The following is a 17,855-nucleotide window of genomic DNA, read 5'->3' on the forward strand; positions in this document are numbered from 1 at the left end:
TTTTGACTGTTTTAAAATAGTATTTATGTTGTGAAGTCCTGTGTTATTGTTCCAAATCAGTCTGTATTAAAATGATTAGCTAAATAGAGCTAATTTACAGTCTCATCAGGATGGCGAGTCTTGCAAGTCCTCAGGTAGTTCTTACTTGTAGCTTTGGGCATAAAATTCATGTTTATTATTCACTGTCACCAGTTCAAGGATCCAACCCTTCTGCCAGAAGCAGGGAATTTTTGTTCTGCTTTCCTAACTCACTGCAGAGACTTGCCTCCTGAAAAATCCTATGAATTAAAGTTTTTTAGAACCTGAAATTTAAATTTCTGCTATTACTGGATTTTAATTTTGCTGGATTGGTGCCAAACTTTCGATCAATTTGGAGCTGAGCTGTTCCAATTTTTTTCACCCTTCCCCGTCCTTGTTGAGTTACTGTTAATGCCAATTGGCATTCCCTTCCCCCTCCTTGTTGAGTGCTAATTATTCAAATGGAGAAGTTTCCATTATCTTACAATTTTATAAATTACAAAAAAAAATTAATGATGTTTTCTTCAGAGCAATGAGTATATTTTTATCTGTTAATTCTGTATTAAGTATGGAAAATAACATTGATGATTTCTTTTTAACAAAAAGTTAACACTAAAGAGGAAAGAAAGGAAATACAGTTCCCTCAGATATTATAGAATTCTGGTAACTTTTTCCTCTTATCTTTAGGAAAAGAATAACTTAGAGATAGATTTGAACTACAAACTCAAATCATTGCAAGACCGGTTAGAACAAGAAGTAAATGAGCATAAAGTGACTAAAGCTCGGTTAACTGACAAGCATCAGTCAATAGAGGAGGCCAGATCAGTTGCAATGTGTGGTAAGTGTTTCTTGCAAGTTTTGGGTAAATAAGTACTGGAAGATACTTTGATTATGACATCTTAAAATGTGTTGTCTTATAATGTAGTGCTCTTACACAAGTGTTTAATCCCTTCATAGAGAAAATGCATATTAGAAATTTAAAACAGGCATAATGAAAAATAACCTTTTAAATTATTTTCTCTAACATGGTACTTGTACCATAAAAATGGCATTGTTTCTTAATGTTTTGAATACCATCCTGCAGTGGCAACTCAAAGCCTTCCTTGACTTCTAAAATGCTACGGAATTGTGAAACTCTGGGTAATGCTAAACAGGGTTGAAAGAACCATGTTATTAAGACAGTTATCTTGGAGAATTCATTCCTGTGCAACTGCATTAAAATACCAGTGTTTTATTAGGCTTGTCTAGAAGTGTTGAAGTTTCTTTTATAGATACATCTCATAGAATCAAGGGTGGATCTTGATACCTTAATTGAATCCAGGAGGTTTTCTTTGTGAAGGTCATCAGTACCTACATATCTAGTTGTTAACTTTTCAAGAAGCTAACACCAATGGCAGCATTTATTTTCTTTCCCTCTATTATCCATCCGTGGAAATGAATCTTTGACTTTAATAGTGATTACTTCAAGAAACTGCAAAATTTTTTTTTTCAGTATTTATCTTTCAGTTGTCATGTCTTTTTTTTAAAGTTTCTTTTAGTATTGCCAGGAAAGTTTTACTCAGTAATTGGTCCATCTAACAGCAAGAGAGTTTAATAGCTGAACAAAATGGTGTGAAAAATGTTAGGATATTTAAGATTGTGTTCAGAAAAGCATTCTTGCAGAATGTACATATTCATTTTTGTTGTTTTTCTTTCTTGAATCTTATTTAGAAATGGAAAAAAAAGTAAAGGAAGAAAGAGCAGCAAGAGAAAAGGCAGAAAATAGAATAGTTCAAGCTGAAAAACAGTGTTCCATGCTGGACTTTGACCTGAAGCAGTCTCAGCAGAAACTAGAACACCTTCTTGAGCAAAAGGAAAGACTGGAAGATGAAGTAAGTAAAATGTTCATCACTAACAATTTTCTATATAAGTAAATTGTAGTTGCATTGGGAAATAGAAAAATAAATTCACTTACACTGAGCTGCTTTTATAATACACCTCAAGGAACTGAAGACAGATGTTCAAGGAAATGCAATTAGAATAGTGAGGTTGAAAATTAGGTATTAAGAATAATAGTTTCATTCTCACTTTTTCTTTACAGGACATTGGGAATGAAGGTTATAACACCTTTCTTAGGAGTCATGATGTGTGTCAGTGAGTTTTTACATAGCTGGTAGGCTGCAGTTTTTTCTAGGGTGAGAAGGTTTTGAGATCTGAAATCCACAGAGGGGTTTGCAGGACCTTTCAACAGACAATTTAGGTTTCTTCCCTGGCCTTTAGGATAAGATAAAACACATGTGGGTCTTTGAAGTAAGTTAAGTACAGGGAAGCTTTGTCACCACGCAGCATCTGTCAGTACATTCTGTAAGGGCAGCGGCTTTCTTTATGACTATTACACTGAAGTGCTTGGAGACTAAGGAATATTTTTACACATCGTACAATGTGTAGGATGTAGACAACGCTGTTGGATAGAAAATAATCCATATATGAAAGGCTTAGAGCCACATGCAGTGGGTTACTCACAAAACACTCCTAAACCAAAATGCTTCTCATTTAGGTAAAGAACCTAACACTTCAGCTAGAACAAGAGACAAATAAGCGAATAATGGCACAGAATGAATTAAAGACACAAGCTTTTGAAGCAGATAACTTGAAGGGTTCCGAGAAGCAGCTGAAACAGGAAATCAATACGTTGTTGGAAGCAAAGAGGTTACTGGAATTCGAGTTGGCTCAACTTGCAAAGTAAGTAAAAAGAATGAAGTAAAATGGAAAAAGTTGCTTAATTATACGTGTACTGTTTTGCCTGTTCCTATTAGTGAAAAAAGTTCTCTGGTGCATAGACATTTTTTCCTAAACTAAAAGATTATTTTTAGCTGCATATTTTGATTTCTGTATGTAGCCTTCAGTGTTGGAATGTTTTTGTTATGAGCTATGAAGCAGAGCAATTCTTGGCTCATCATTCTGTGTCAAGGCACATATATGTATTTGTCACTGTTATTTGAGTGACTTCTTTATGGATTGACTGTGATGCTACTCATTAAATCATATGGGACTTTTAGTTTTACTACATAGGAGTCAGTAGCTTTTTTTCTCCCTTTTAACTACCTAAATCTTTTTCTGAACTTAAGTTGCCTGAAGACATTTTTCATTAATTTGGCTTCTATCGTATCTTCCTTCAGCTGACTTAACATTTCTCCATTTAGAGTTCTACTTGTCTTCTAAATTATGTACTGAAATAATCATCAGGGTAGACTATGGAATGTAATTAAACCAGAATCTTAGGATACAGCAAACTGATGGTCTTTGTGAAATAAAGCATGCAAATGTAAGATCTTCATAGGATGCTGTTCTGGTTAGAAATAGTTGGCCTTCATAATTTTTTGGTAGCTGACTTTTTACATGTTTTTCTTTTTCATTCCCTTAAAGACAGTACAGAGGAAATGAAGGGCAAATGCGTGAGCTTCAGGATCAGCTGGAGGCTGAGCAGTATTTTTCGGTAAGACTTGCAAAGAATTATAAATGCCACACTTTGACTTTTGATATATTAAAATCTTTTAAATGTAAATTACTTGCATAAATCAGTAATTCACAAAATCCTGCATGAAATACAATGAACAAAAGTTGAGAGAACATTAGATAGTTGATTTAATATGTTGCTTTTTAGTTGTTTGTCACATCTGATATAGTACATTGAGTAACTCTGGTCTGAATTTTTCATCATAGTAGTTCCTGTCTTGAGGTTAGGAGAGAGATCTTTTCCTGACATAATTGCAAACTTTATGGAGGGTTCAAAACCTCCATCGTTACTGGAATAGATTCCATGCTATTGATCTATTGTAAGTGAATTCAAGAACCATAGGTCCAGTAGCATTCTGCACATGTTCCTCATCCTTCTAAAAAGATACCTTCACTGCACCTGAGTCCCTGAAGATCTGTATTTGGTACTTCAGGTGACCAACATAGATTTAGTTTGACCTGTTCTATTTCTGTAAAAAGAAATGATAGCATGAGATGCTCTATAACTCCTGAACTTTACATACCTTTGTGAACACAGAAAGTTTAATTTCACTTTGGAGAGTACTTGTTAAATTCAGTTCTTTCTTGGTGGGGCAATAAACATTTGGGTGTTTATTAAGCTGCATATGATTGTAATTATGTGTTACAGATCTTTGTGCATTTCCCCATAACGTACTGCTAAGAAGATGATTCAGAGTACTGTGTTTCATTCTCAGTTTTCTCCTTTTTTCACACTGTAGTTTAAATGAGACTTTTGTAGTTCAGTCTGAGTATTTAGCAGAAGTACATTACTGTAGAAGATAAAATTGTAACTTTCAGAATTACTGGTAGTCTTAATAATAATACAGTAATAAGAACAGAGGTCATCCATGTAAATCAGACTTCTGTTGAATTAGTCTATAAAAGAGATACATTGATACAAACAGAATACAACAGGTGGAAACAGGACAGTGTTAGGCTTGTTTGACTAATGTCTCGAGACAGTGATGCTGCAAGAGGATGCAGTTTTGTCCTTTTGTCTCCAAGAAACCTGCTCTGCTGTGTCCTAGTGCCTTCCTTCCCCTTTGTCAGCAGGTGTGTTTGTACAACTGTGGGAAACCAGACTAGAATATTGAAAACTGACCTGGTCACATCACTTTCCTACACAAGGGAAACAGGAAAGGAGCATCTATGGCAGGCAGGAAGGAGGAAAATCCATTCAAGATGGTACTGGCCTGTGTTTGACAGATTCAAACCGACCAGTACCTAAGCAATGAAGAATTTCACTATGGAATTTGAATAATGATTTTTTTTTTATTATTCTTTCTTTTACAGACACTTTACAAAACTCAGGTTAAGGAACTGAAAGAGGAAATTGATGAAAAGAATAAAGAAACTCAAAGAAAAATGCAGGAATTGCAAAATGAAAAGTATGCCCATTATGTTTCTAATAGACATAAGTTGTTCCATATAAGACCGTCTGGCACATGAAGATTTTGAATCAGATTTAAATTGTGTAATTCCTTCAGAAAAGGACAGGACTCAAAAGTGTTTTGTGACACCTTGTAAGATGGCAAATACATAGGACGTTACCTATGCTGACTCAGAGCCAAATACAGTTGTTCTTACTTGCTTACTTATTTTTATAGATTTCTTTTATTCTCTTCCCTCACTGCTCTCCACAATCTTGTGTTCATCCTGAACATTTTTCACCTGCATACAATTGTGGGAGTTGTGACAAACGCTGAGCACACTTCAACATTTACCTTTCTGCAGAAGATGCCCATGTATCAAATCAGTGGACTCCATAGCAATATGTATTTCATTCTAGAAATCTCTCTTTATTTGGCAGTGCAGGAAGGGTATCTGTCATGAGTCCATCATGCAGTAACATATTGCCACTTCTATCTCTGCATGCCGTGGGCAAGTCCCTGGGGACATCTGACTCATGGGTGCTATGCTGGCCACTGTGCTTTATGTGGGTTTCTTTGCAAGCAAATGCATAGGAGCTCTGCCTCTACTCCTACAAAGAGGAAGAAAGTTTGGCTTGTATGCTGAGCTGAGTAGAAGTTGTGCTTACGTTAATGAGATACTGCACCTAAGTTACTGCACTGCCTCTTGAGCTGTAGCTAGAGTTTGCAAGCCGTTCCATGAAAGGTTGCATAGGCATAGAACCCCACTATGCTTTCAGAAACCTGATGCTATTTTCCTTACTGTTCAAAAAGTCTGGAGTACACATCTTCAAGAGGGGTATTCTTGTGTAAAGAAGTAGCCAATACTGATAGGGTTAAGTATCTTTGATGGACCACACTGTACATGCAATTGAATTTTACTTTTTATTTCTCAAAAGCAGCAGAATTTGACACCTGTCTTTCCTGTTTGACACCTGGGGGGTTTTTTTGGTGTTTCATGGATGATTGAAATTGAGTTACTGTAAACTTGCTGCTTCAGCTTGTGTGGGTCATCGAAAGATACAGGTGTACACACTGTGGTTTTGTAAACCTTGCTTTTCTTAAGAAATGTAAGATAATGGCAATTAGCTGAATGGTATAATTTAGATTTGTTAGTCTTCCTGAAATTTTGGAACGTTTTGCGTAGGAGAACAAAATCTTAATGTCCTCTTTACAGAGAAACGCTCACTACTCAGTTGGATTTAGCTGAAACCAAAGCTGAGTCAGAACGGTTGGCACGAGCGCTCCTTGAAGAACAGTATTTTGAACTGAATCAGGAAAGCAAAAAAGCAGCATCAAGACACAGGCAAGAAATGACTGATAAGGACAGCATCATAAGAAGGGTAAAGTATTCCACTGTAATTAATACCTATATGTATCCTCCAACTGGAAACAGAAATTTATCTTTTTATTTTAATTTATGAAGTCTGCTGTGGTCTTAAGTGATAAGTATTTAAGTATCTGAGTTTTGGACTCAGTTGGAACTGTAAGCATTTAAATACCATCGTGTGAACTCCCAAAGAAATGCATACTCAGTCTGAGATGAGGCTGGATTAAAATATTGATAATTCAGTTAAGCCTTTTGTAATTACTTTTTGTCACTGCTCGATGTATTTTTAAAATCTTGTAAATTTGTGGAGATGTGTGTTAGAGACTCTTACTGCAAAATTAGTATTTTTTTAAAAACCCAACTTGGGAGTCTTTGAGTTTCTTTTCGGTGTTTAACTATTTAAAAAAAAAACCCACCAAAAACCCAAAACACCCCTCTCCCCAAAAAAACCCCACCAAAAAGCCCCCAAAACCCCAAAGCCAAACCCCAAACTGTAATGTCTTACAGCACAGGTCTCAAGTGTTGGTATCGGGTTGAGAGTTGTCTTAGCTGTGGAATTTCAAATAGCAAGCCCCATTTAGCACAGTTACTCTATCACTATTGGCTGTTCCCATTAGCATCAGCTATGCAGATTTCCTTAAGCCTCCTGGGAGCCTACAACTTCAGTAAAACTCTAGGTGTATCTGAACTTGAACCGGTTGCTCAGAGCTTTCTGTTAGTGCTCCTGTGGATTTTGGATCTCTGTGTAAAGATAGAAGTAGTGTTTGTTACATGTATTCTCTTTTATAAGCTTGAAATCTCCAGAATGCCTTTTCTTAAGAAGCATTTAGAAGACTGTCTCTCTGTGGCATTGAAGGAATACCTTCTTATCAATGTCTTTGTTAGTTTTAAATACTCTGGTAATTTTCCCAGTTTGGTACAGAATCATTTCTACAGGCTTCAAACAAAACCTTTTGTCAGGAATGAAATTATCTGGTTTTTAATATATATATCTATATTAAGTGCTCTCGAGGTCCCTTCCAACCCCTACAATTCTGTGATGCTGTGATCCTGACTATTTTCTGACTGCTAATGTATTCAGAGTGTAGTGGTTTTCTTAGTTTTCTTTTCCTTTTTTTAAAAAGAACAAACTATGTACATATTAATCTATTTATGCTTTGACTTAGAAAAAAATTACTTCTATTTTTATGCTGGTTCATATCTGTTTTTCCTGATGTATAACAGTTATTTAGCAGCAGATGCAATGAATCTGCTTTAGCCTTGAATGCAGGAGTTGTATCCTCGATCAGCTGCTTTTCTCTCTGGATTCAGGGGATCTGGCCTCTAGGAATCACAGATTGATTGAAAATTGCCCCATTCAATAACTGAAAATCTAATTATACTTGAGTTTTTGAATTTATATATACTACAGATTTGTCAGGTCTGCAAAGATATTTTAAAAAAAGAAATTCTTTCTGGGACAGGTGTATTTTGACCCTTTTGGTAAATCAGGACAGCTTACAGAAACAGGAGCTCTTTAAAAAAATTCAGGTTTGAAAGATAAGCATAATTTTTGGTATATCATCTGAGGAAGGCATTCCCAAGTAAAGGGCTATTTTAGATTTAAATGTATTTAAAGTAATTTTATTATATTTTTAGAATTTATGGCAAGTTCTTTATTTTAAGATGTGTTTGTTTTCTTTTAGCTGGAAGAAACTAATAACACATTAACCAAAGATGTTGATTTAATAACAAAGGAAAATTCAGAGATCAGTGAGAAAATTAAGAAACAGGAGGAAGGTACGTTGTGTTTGGAGTGCTAATTCATCTGTTCTGAAACAGAATTGAAGCATGTGTGGAAATGGAAATGGGAGGAGCCTTTGCTGTTTATCTTCCCTATTATTTTGGGCTATATGAGAGTTATGCTAGCGTATTAATCTTGAAAATCTATCTTCCATGTGAACTGCCACTCTTTCTACTGTAATGCTTCTGTTTCCATGCTTTATTAAAACATGTTGATTAAATCCTCAGCTGTATCAGGTAGGAAAAATACTCACAGTCCCTCCTCACTTTTTAAAACAAGTTAGCAGTAAGTTCCTGCAGGCATAGTCAGGAATGACAGTCTGGAACAGCTCCTCCTCCTCCTCGGTCTGTCCAGCCCCCTTCTGCTAGCCATGCTCGTGTGTGCATAGGGCTGTGTTACTCATTTCATATTGCACACAGTGTATGTATTCAAGTTTTGTGTTTTCTGTCTTCAGTATTTGCAGTAAAGCAGTATCAGTATTTCAACTTCCTTAAGATCTCACTTAGACTGAGAATCAGTGTTGTGATCTCATGCCTATCAGTGGATTGGCATTCTGTTTGCATGCATTCTGACTATATGGGAATTTACTCTATTCAGTTTACACCCACGGTTTTCCATTTGAGCAAGCATTATAAAGTTGGAATGCATGCTTTGATACGTACTGACTGTGAAGGAAAAGGCCTTACTGGTTGTGTTGGCCATGTTGTTGCAAACACTGTGTAGGCAGGAAGGCACACAAAAACATCTTCCCTTGGTTCTCCATTTGTGTAATAGTGGGGATTATGTAAGCAAGTTGATTTCAGTATTTTTTAGTTTATGGACTTTGTTATTTTTAAGTACTTGAAAATTATTCTTTAATTGCTCGTGGTTTTGGTGGAGAGATCCTTATCAGTGAAATGCATACTTCTAGAAAGGTGGGGACAAATCAGCTGACTGGAGGTGTGATAGAAGGATTGGTAGAATTGAGTAACTGGTGTGTGAGAAGGGTGGGGAGAACAGAACAGGGCTATCCCTTGTTTAAAGAAAACCTCTTCCCCCTCCCCTCCCCATGTTCTCTTTATGCCTGATTTGAGGATCTGTACTGAATGCCAGTCATCATATCAGCTGTATTCTGTGTGTGTACTAACTAATAATTTCTGGTAGTGTGAACATGAAAGAAATGGGGCAACAAACTTAGTTATCACCAGGAAATGAAAATACATCTGGTGGCATTTGTAGTTAGTCTTGGTGCCTTTCTGATAGATCCATGACAGCAGCAGGTAACCTTTATTGTTGCAGTTTTGCACATTAAGTGACACAACAGGAAAATGGGGGGATGTAGGGGAGTGAAAGATGCAACTGTAGAAGTGATTAAGCTTAGAAATACTTACCTTGTCCTAAATATCTCAAAGTTTAATATTAATTTCAACAGAATACAAAATGAAAAAAGAGGAGGAAATCAATAATATTAGAATGCATTATGAGAAGAGCATCAACACTGAAAGAACTCTGAAGACACAGGTATAACGTTTAATTAAATTTAATAGCAATAATTACTTAGCATATCAGATATAGTTTCAGTTTATTGGGTTTTGTGCAAGTAACTCTTAGATCCTTTGAGATTAAGTTTATATTAACTATGATGTATAATATGTATTGCTGGTATTTACATTTGAAAGAATAAGTTGGGTACTTTTTGGTATTACTTCTGTCATGAGTAAGGGCCGTTTATATTGAAGATTTTCTTCAATCAAATCCTTAACTAGAACTTAGTGTTTTTGTATGAAACATCCTTGCATATGTAATTTTTCATCCTGGTTTTCCTTTTGCTTAACAGGCTGTCAACAAACTGGCAGAGATAATGAATCGGAAAGAATTCAAAATCGACAGAAAGAAGGCTAATATGCAAGATTTGAGGAAGAAAGAGAAGGAAAACCGAAAGCTCCAATTAGAGCTTAATCAAGAAAAGGAGAAATTCAATCAGATGGTAGTGAAATACCAAAAGGAGCTCAATGAAATGCAAGCGGTACAATAATCTTAATTTTTTTGTGTGTCACATTGTGGAATTCTGTCTGCAAGAAAAACACAAGTCATGGTCTGCTTGGAAAAATAACAATTTCTGTTTCAGATGTTCTGGGCCACAGAATTTAGTGAGGCAGAGAACTTGACAAGTGTGCAGCTGTCCTTGTTCTCATTAATTTGCCCTTTCTAAATTAACAACTGTGGAAGTTACTGATATATTAAGAAGACTAAAAAACTGAATAGTGTATAGCATACAATTTATGCAGTTTATTTTACTGGTAGGTAGTCTCCTTTTCAAAACAAATGATAATTTAATAAATTAATCAGAGCGTTCAGCACTTGAATACATTGCTGAATCTCTGATATTTAATTTTTTTTCCAAGACTGGATGAAAAAGATAGTGTTGCTAACATTAGTATAAATTATCTAGAGATAATAAAAAGTAATGAGGCTTGTTTTCAGAATACTTTGCTGCCATGTTTTTGGTGTCACAGTAACTATGCATGTGTGTATAAATACAGCAACTAGCAGAAGAATCTACGTATAGGAATGAGCTCCAGATGCAGCTGGATAGTAAAGAGAGCGACATAGAACAACTACGAAGGAAAATTTTGGACCTTCAGCAAGGAATGGATTCTACCAGCGTTGCCAGTCTCCAGACAGATGAAACAGATGGAAATCTTTCAGGTAAGAGATAAACACATTTGAACTACTCGATTTTGTGCATAGGTAGAGTTTTGGATGGTAGTGCTTCAAACAAGTCAGTACCTTTCAGAAATCTTCTGGCTGTCTCTTTCTATATCACATCTCCACTTCTTTTTTTTTAAATACTTTTATCTCATAATTTAGTGTCCTTAGCTACTTAAATATAAGTCTTAATTTCTTCTCACATAACTCTTCCCACTGTACAGCTTGGCATGAGTGTAATTTTTACCCACTTCTGTGGAAGGAGTGTCTTTACATCTGCTGCTATGTGAATATAGTGAAGACAATGCACAGTGTCCAGTGGAGTACAGGGCCAGCACGTCCACAACATCATCACTGTATTTTAGATCTTGAATGCAAAATTGCCTTCGTCTTGTTTGTTCTTACTCAAGTCACATAGCACCTTTGTGTCAAGTGGCAATAACTGCCACTGTGAAGAATGCTTGTAGGAGTTTTGATAATAAGTTTGTAATTGCGCAGTATTCTGACTTAGCAGATGAAAATGCAAACAAATAATACAGTGTAGTTAGCCATTTCCACGTAGCTCCAAGCATTATATTTGAGACCCACTGTTACACTGGTTAGTGATTTATTTCCCCACCCCAAAGTTAAAAAAGTGTAATCAGGACTTTCACATGATCCACTCTGTATCTCTAGATAAAGGAATAAAGGTTCAGTGGTAATAAGCTATACTTAACAATTTCCAGATGTTGGAGCTAGCTTTGCTTTTTTTTATAGTTAAGGAATTTTTTATAGTTTATCATAAAATTCTTAATAAATGTTTGTCTTACATGCTTGTCTTAAAGATTTGCAATCTGATTTTTATTGTACAAAAAATATTAAAACATACGAAAATCAAATGTTTGGGGTATTTTAAGACCTCGGTCGATGAGTAATCAGACAAAAGTAAACAGAATCATTTTAGGTGTCTCCTGTTAATGTACTTCATGCTGGTCACATTGCCACATTCTAGAGTTTTTCCAGGGATCTTACAGTGATTGAAATTTCAGGTAGGTTACAGGGTTTTCTATGTAGTTATTCCTTTCTGTGTCTATTTTTGTGTCTTAACTTCCCCAGTATATCTTTAAATTTTATTTTTCAGTTAATATTTAAATCAGTTCTGTTCTAGAATAGATTTCCATGCAGATAATGATACAGTCTTGTCTTCACAAGTTCCATTCTGTCCAAGAAGCCTTTTGCACTCTGAAGTTTGATCTGGAAAACACTCAGGCAGTTGCCATCTTGTAAAGTAAATAGCTATTCCTCTTCATTCCAAAACATCATCTGAGGCCAGACTTCCATTGAAACTGAGTATTGGAAATTTGTAGAACTATTAGATTGGTGAAGGAACATTTTTTGTTCTTAACCATCACCTACAAAGAGCTCCCTGTGCTATTTCTGAACTGCCAGTGCTTCTCAGGAGTGTTTCTCTCGGACATTAATTCTCAGTGTATTCCATTTAATTGGAGCAAAAAAAGAAATCAGAGGCATTTTACTTATTGGTGAGGGTTTTTTATTCCTTCAAATTACTATTCAGAGTCAAGCCTGATGTTTGATAGTGTCTACTAAATGGATAATACTGTCATTTGTAATTTTTAAACTCCTGTACACTGAGAACTTAAATTTTCCTACAAGCTAGATTTATTCTACATAAGAGTAGGTTTGAATTCCCTCATTTTCCTTCTCAGCCATTTTCAGTGTAATGGCTGTTGTGTATTACACTGAAAACAGTCAGTGCCTCTATCTGGGCGTAGGTACCTTCCCAATTTTCATCTTAAGGGCAGTAGTATGTAAATATGACCCTGCTGTCTCTTAGACCTTGGAAAGACTGTAGGAGTAAGGTCTCTTTCTGCCTCATTAAGGTACGTTTTTTCTAGTTTAACCTCTGGAGACATGCGTAGTTGGGTTTCTGGCTGAATGACCTGCCCCTTCAACTCTGGGGTAGAAATCTGAGTATGTGCAAGATCTTTTCAAGTCAGCTGTAACTTTTCCATTGTTAATTGAAACATGGACAATTACTTGAAGTTGTGGTCTTCCTCTTCATTTTCTAAACTTGTGACCCCTCTTAACTAGTTCTTTTTTACTATCCTTTCATTTTGCTTGTCTTCTTTTCTGCCATTTTCTCTTATTTTTACTGCAGTTGTGCTGCTGATACTACTGTGTCATGCAGGTAGGACCTCTAATACATATTAGGACTTCTCTAGATTTAGATCATGTCCTGTTGTGTCCATCCATCGTCCCCCTACGCCTTTTTTTTTTTTGGTTTTGTTTGAGGTGAGGTTCTGAGTTGAAAAATAAGCATTTAAAAGAGATGAACATAAGTGTAGTCACATTTCACACACTTGTTAGAGCCAAATAGAGGGCAGAGGAGTGTGCTGGCATTAGAAGTGGGGGGAAGCCAATCTTCAAAGTAGAAATACCCCATGCCTTCTGCAAACCAAGTAAATAGTCTTCAAAACAGAACGTGGCATACCCACCACAGTTCTTGTGCTACGGTTGAGTTGTATGAAGTTGTTTATCTTCAACTGTGCTAAGTTTCGGTCACTTCTGTAGCCCAAACGTGGATGTTCCTTCAAAGCACCCCAAATAGCATCTTGTGTAAGAGGTGGATCTCATGAGTAGGATTCTCTAGCTGATGCATCTGTTCTTACAGGGAAGACATTCCTTAAACATACTGAAAGCAAACAGATGGTAGAATTACTAAATAAGTAATCATGGTATGATTTATTCCATTTCCTGTCACAGCAAAAACATCACCAGGGGAAAAATGGAAACACAAAATAATGTAAGCATGTATAAATATAAAAGATTCCATGGTCTCAGTTCTGGCAATGGGCAATCACTGGTTTAATTGAGAGAAAACTTGGTGTGAAATGATGTGATTGTAATGTTGGCACAACTCCAGAGAGAGCCCTGGCTCTCAGGCATTTTCCACTGTCCTGCCTGGCAGAGAGGTCCAGGCTACATGGTAGAGTCTTTTATAATCAGGGAGCTTAGGTTACCAGCCACCAGAGAAGCTGTAAGAATAGAACTCATAATTTACGGGAAAAGCATCTTGTAAAATTTTAGGGTCAGAAGGCTTTGAGCTCTTTGAATAAACTCAAGGCAATACTAAAATTAATTCCTAATACTCAGGTTAAAGGAAATTTTTCTGAATTTGGAGGTAGATAAAGAGAAATCACATGGTAACACACCTTAACAGCTGCATCTTACTTGGAGGTGCTTCAGCAACTTGTGCTGCTTCCAAGGTAGGGATTGGCTCCTTTAGATGGTCCAGGCTATTCTTGGGCTTTTCCTTCACCAGATGGGAAAGATCATGACTTGGAAGAAGGATTTCCTTGTATTCAATCCTAGGCATTTCTTGTAACTCTCGCTTGCGATCACTGATTCAGATAGCAGCTCATGTCTCACTTAATGTCTCCAATGTTAATAAAGCCCTTACCAAAACAGCTGAAATATTTGCTTTTTAATGCTGCCTTTGGAATGCCTCTTCCTCCTGGCTGGACTTAGGAACTATTACTACTTACATGATTGTAAACAGAATTCTTCTTTGTCAAGACAAAACATAATCAGGAACTTAAGGGGTTTTTATTGAATTGTTATACAGCACTTAACCTGTTGTGAATTAAGGGGTTTTTTCATCTGATTGGCAAGATAATTGAAGCAATTGAGCTGTCCTACAGGTTCAACTGCAGCACATAATATTCTACAGCGTATGTTATAAATCATGTTTTACACAAAGATCGGATGGAGTAATGAAAACGGGCCATTTAAGCTGACAGGTTGGGGGGTTTTAGTATGGGACACAGTTACGACTTGCTGAAATACCTGCAAGTAGCCGTCACCTGAATAAACCTCAAAGCAAGATCCAGCCAGCAATCCTTGGTGAGATCTGCAGGAAATTACAGTAGGACAGCCTGAGGTGGGAAAGAAGCAAATGGCAGTGGTAGACTGGAAAAGATGAGCAGGGTAGTTTGTGGTTACTATGGAAGATTCTGAGGAGTAGGAACTCTTGAACATTGAAAGAGATGCTCTACTGCTCAGGGAGGCACTGGTATTACTGAGCTCTAAAGCAACAAAAGGTCTTATAAATCAGTGCAGTCATGGTTCTCTTTGTGATTTTATTGAAGGCTTACTGTTAGAACTCACATTTATCATACCGAATCACAACAAATCCTGATAATATGAGCACTTACATGGATCATAGAATAGTAGACATCACGGTTGGAAAAAACCTTAAAGATCATCACGTCCAGCTGTCAGTGCCTCACCATTGTAACTTCTAAACCATCTTCCAAAGTGCCACATCTACCCGTTCTTTGAACAGCTCCAGGGATGGTGATTTCACCACCTCCCTGGGCAGCCTGTTCCAACGCTTCACCATTCTTTCAGTGAAGAAATTTTTCCTAATATCCTATCTGAACCTCCCCTGGCACAACTTAAACCCATTTCCTCTTGTCCTGTCACTAGTTATTAGGGAGTCCTGTCACTAGTTATTAGGGAGAAGAGGCCAACACCCACCTCGCTTACAAGTACCTTTCAGGTAGCTGCAGAGAGCAATAAGGTCCCCCCTCAGAAGATGTTTGGAATACAAATCCACATTTTAATACATATTCAGGGATAATTATGAGATCTGTAGCTTTCATGGAATTCTTTCTTCATATTCTGCTCAGGTCTAGCCTAGCCATCAGATACTTTTGAGGCCTATCTTGGATTTTCTGGATTGGAAATACAAAGTATCAATTCTGGGGTTCTTTCCAAAATACAGGAAAGTTGTCATGCAATAGTTTTGAGCCTATTTTTAAAGACAGGAATGGAAGATTCTTTTTCATAGTCTAGATAGTCCATATTTTTTAAATTACTTACTCAGAACACTCATAAATATTATTCTTCTAGATAGAATATTTGTGAGATGGCCAGATGAGCATTTGCAATTGTGCTAGCTAACCCTGTCAAAGGAAATTAAAATGTACTATAAATATTACTTGATAGACGCCTTTGTGGCAGGGCTGGAATGAAAGGGCTCATCTACCCTTTCAAGAGGACACTTGGTTCCAGACGAATGTGAGGTTTGTTGAAAGGGAGTACATTCAGAAACACTTAGTTTCAACTGCAAGATGTTATTCACAGCTTGGAAATCATCTCATGCAAGTAGAATTTGCTCACTAAAATAGATTTATGGTAGACAGAAAGCAATGTCAAGTGATTCATTTGTAAGAGCTCAACCACTTCCTACTTCCTTTGAAATTTCTTTTAGAACACGCTGAAGTAGAAGTGAACTTAGAAACTGGCCCTATAGGCAGTGTGGGACCTGGTTCATCTTTTAAAATTTAATGGTTCTAACTATTGTATGCTGTAAGGCTAATGCAGGGAGGGGGTTTTATGCCTAATTTTTAATGCGTATTTTTTAATGCCTAATTTTTAATGCCTTTAGAGGGCCGGACTGTCAATCTCATTGTAATTTTACATAACAAAGTATATGGACAATATCTCTTGCCTATTTGGGTATAGTTTCAGATCTTGCTGGGCTACACATCTGAGAGTTATCCCTGCAGGATAAAAGGGATCAGTAGGTCCTTCTTACGTAAATATTTGTGGAGAGTGTTTTCAGTTCTGCCAGTTAAGTTTATTATCAAGAATGCATATGTTAGCTATTGGCTATATTTCTGTACTCTGACACTTTTTTAACAAATCCTGGTTTTACAAATTACAGAAATTTTTATCAATTGTGTAATTGTGGAGTGAAATTTTGATTATTCTCACATTTACAAAATTGTGAGTCTCTTTACAGTGTCATTTCAGATGAATAGAATCCTGATAGCTTGTCACTGCTATTACCTGGCTTCATAATTTGAAAAATACCTGTCAAAAGCCAGTATCAGTTAGCTGGAGGGGTTTTTAAAATCTATGATTCACATTAGGCAATGGTAATGCTTTTGTGATGCTTCTTTGTATCATTGTTAAATTATTTCAGTAGTTTTGTGATAGGAAAATACATTGTTTCAATACTCTTTGGAAAACTGTCCACTGAAAAGTTGAATAAAACACTTGTCTCTTATTCTTTATATCTAGTTGATTCTTCCTGCATTCCTTATTTATTTATCTCCTATGCTTATCTTCTGTGAGTAATGGGACACCCGTGTAGCTTTGCTTGCTCTTGTGCACTCTCCTTTTTCTGTTGCCCTTGGAAAAAATGTGAATCTGGTTTGTTTTACTTGCTGCATCTTCCTGCTGAGTATTGTCATACAGCCCCTCTGGATGTTAAACGATGTTTATATTGAAAAATCCTCTTAATCATCCTCCATTGAAGCTGTAACACATTTTCAAAGCAAAGCCTTTCCTGCCTGGCTCTTTGCAAACTATTTACCTAGAGCGTTAGATGTTGGCATCAAGGAAAGCAACTTCACTTTATTTTGCAGTAGCTGTATCATCAAGTGTTAGCTTGTGATGAAGCATGGAGTAAATGCTTATATCTTTGTTTTATTTAGCTGTGCTTTTTATTCTGCTTTGCCAAATAGGTTATTGCCTATCGCTGCATGTAGTATATCTTCCTTTCTAGTAATCCTTTGCTTTTGTGCTATTCTGCTTTATTTTTATAAATACATAAAAATATTTAATGTGTTTTTTTTTAAAAAAAAACAGAATCAAGACTTGAAGGTTGGCTTTCAGTACCAAACAAAGGAAATATAAAGCGGCATGGCTGGAAGAAACAGGTACAAATGGATCTTTAATTATTTTTTTCCCCCTCAAGTCCCTTGGAAAGTTTTTTAGGTACACAGTGAATTGGTTTTACAGCTCTCATTTCAGAAACCAACAACATAATTAGAGTAACTTAGTGTGTATACATTACGTTATTGAAGAGGAGAAAAACCAGTAAGAAAATTCAAGTTCAATATGAAATCTGTGTAATAACATTGTGCAAATTTAGAACAGGTGGGTGAGGAAATACTTTACAGTGGGCATCTTGGAACCATTAAAAGTCCCATTTATCCTTTGAGCAAGCTGCTTTATAATACTGTTACTGGAAAATAAGCTTTTTGTGCAACTTGACAGCAGAAAGTAGGCAATACCACACATTTTCTGAAGGCAATGG

General features: G+C 36.4%; 1 protein-coding gene across 2 annotated transcripts in view; it reads left to right on the forward strand.

The window, feature by feature from the left end:
* Positions 1-17,855, forward strand: part of ROCK1 (Rho associated coiled-coil containing protein kinase 1) — a gene marked incomplete at its 3' end in the record, with an annotated part of 84,743 nt that overhangs the window by 56,063 nt on the left and 10,825 nt on the right. For both annotated transcript variants that reach the window (XM_084280122.1, XM_084280121.1), the window contains 11 exons: positions 706-856; positions 1,729-1,889; positions 2,555-2,739; positions 3,424-3,493; positions 4,828-4,922; positions 6,121-6,286; positions 7,959-8,052; positions 9,468-9,556; positions 9,873-10,061; positions 10,579-10,744; positions 17,405-17,475. In XM_084280122.1, coding sequence (XP_084136248.1) covers positions 706-856; positions 1,729-1,889; positions 2,555-2,739; positions 3,424-3,493; positions 4,828-4,922; positions 6,121-6,286; positions 7,959-8,052; positions 9,468-9,556; positions 9,873-10,061; positions 10,579-10,744; positions 17,405-17,475 — 1,437 coding nt within the window. The remainder of the gene's footprint in view (positions 1-705; positions 857-1,728; positions 1,890-2,554; positions 2,740-3,423; positions 3,494-4,827; positions 4,923-6,120; positions 6,287-7,958; positions 8,053-9,467; positions 9,557-9,872; positions 10,062-10,578; positions 10,745-17,404; positions 17,476-17,855) is intronic.

Source organism: Gallinula chloropus (genome assembly GCF_964237585.1).
Source record: "Gallinula chloropus genome assembly, chromosome: 2".
Taxonomy (NCBI): Eukaryota; Metazoa; Chordata; class Aves; order Gruiformes; family Rallidae; genus Gallinula; species Gallinula chloropus.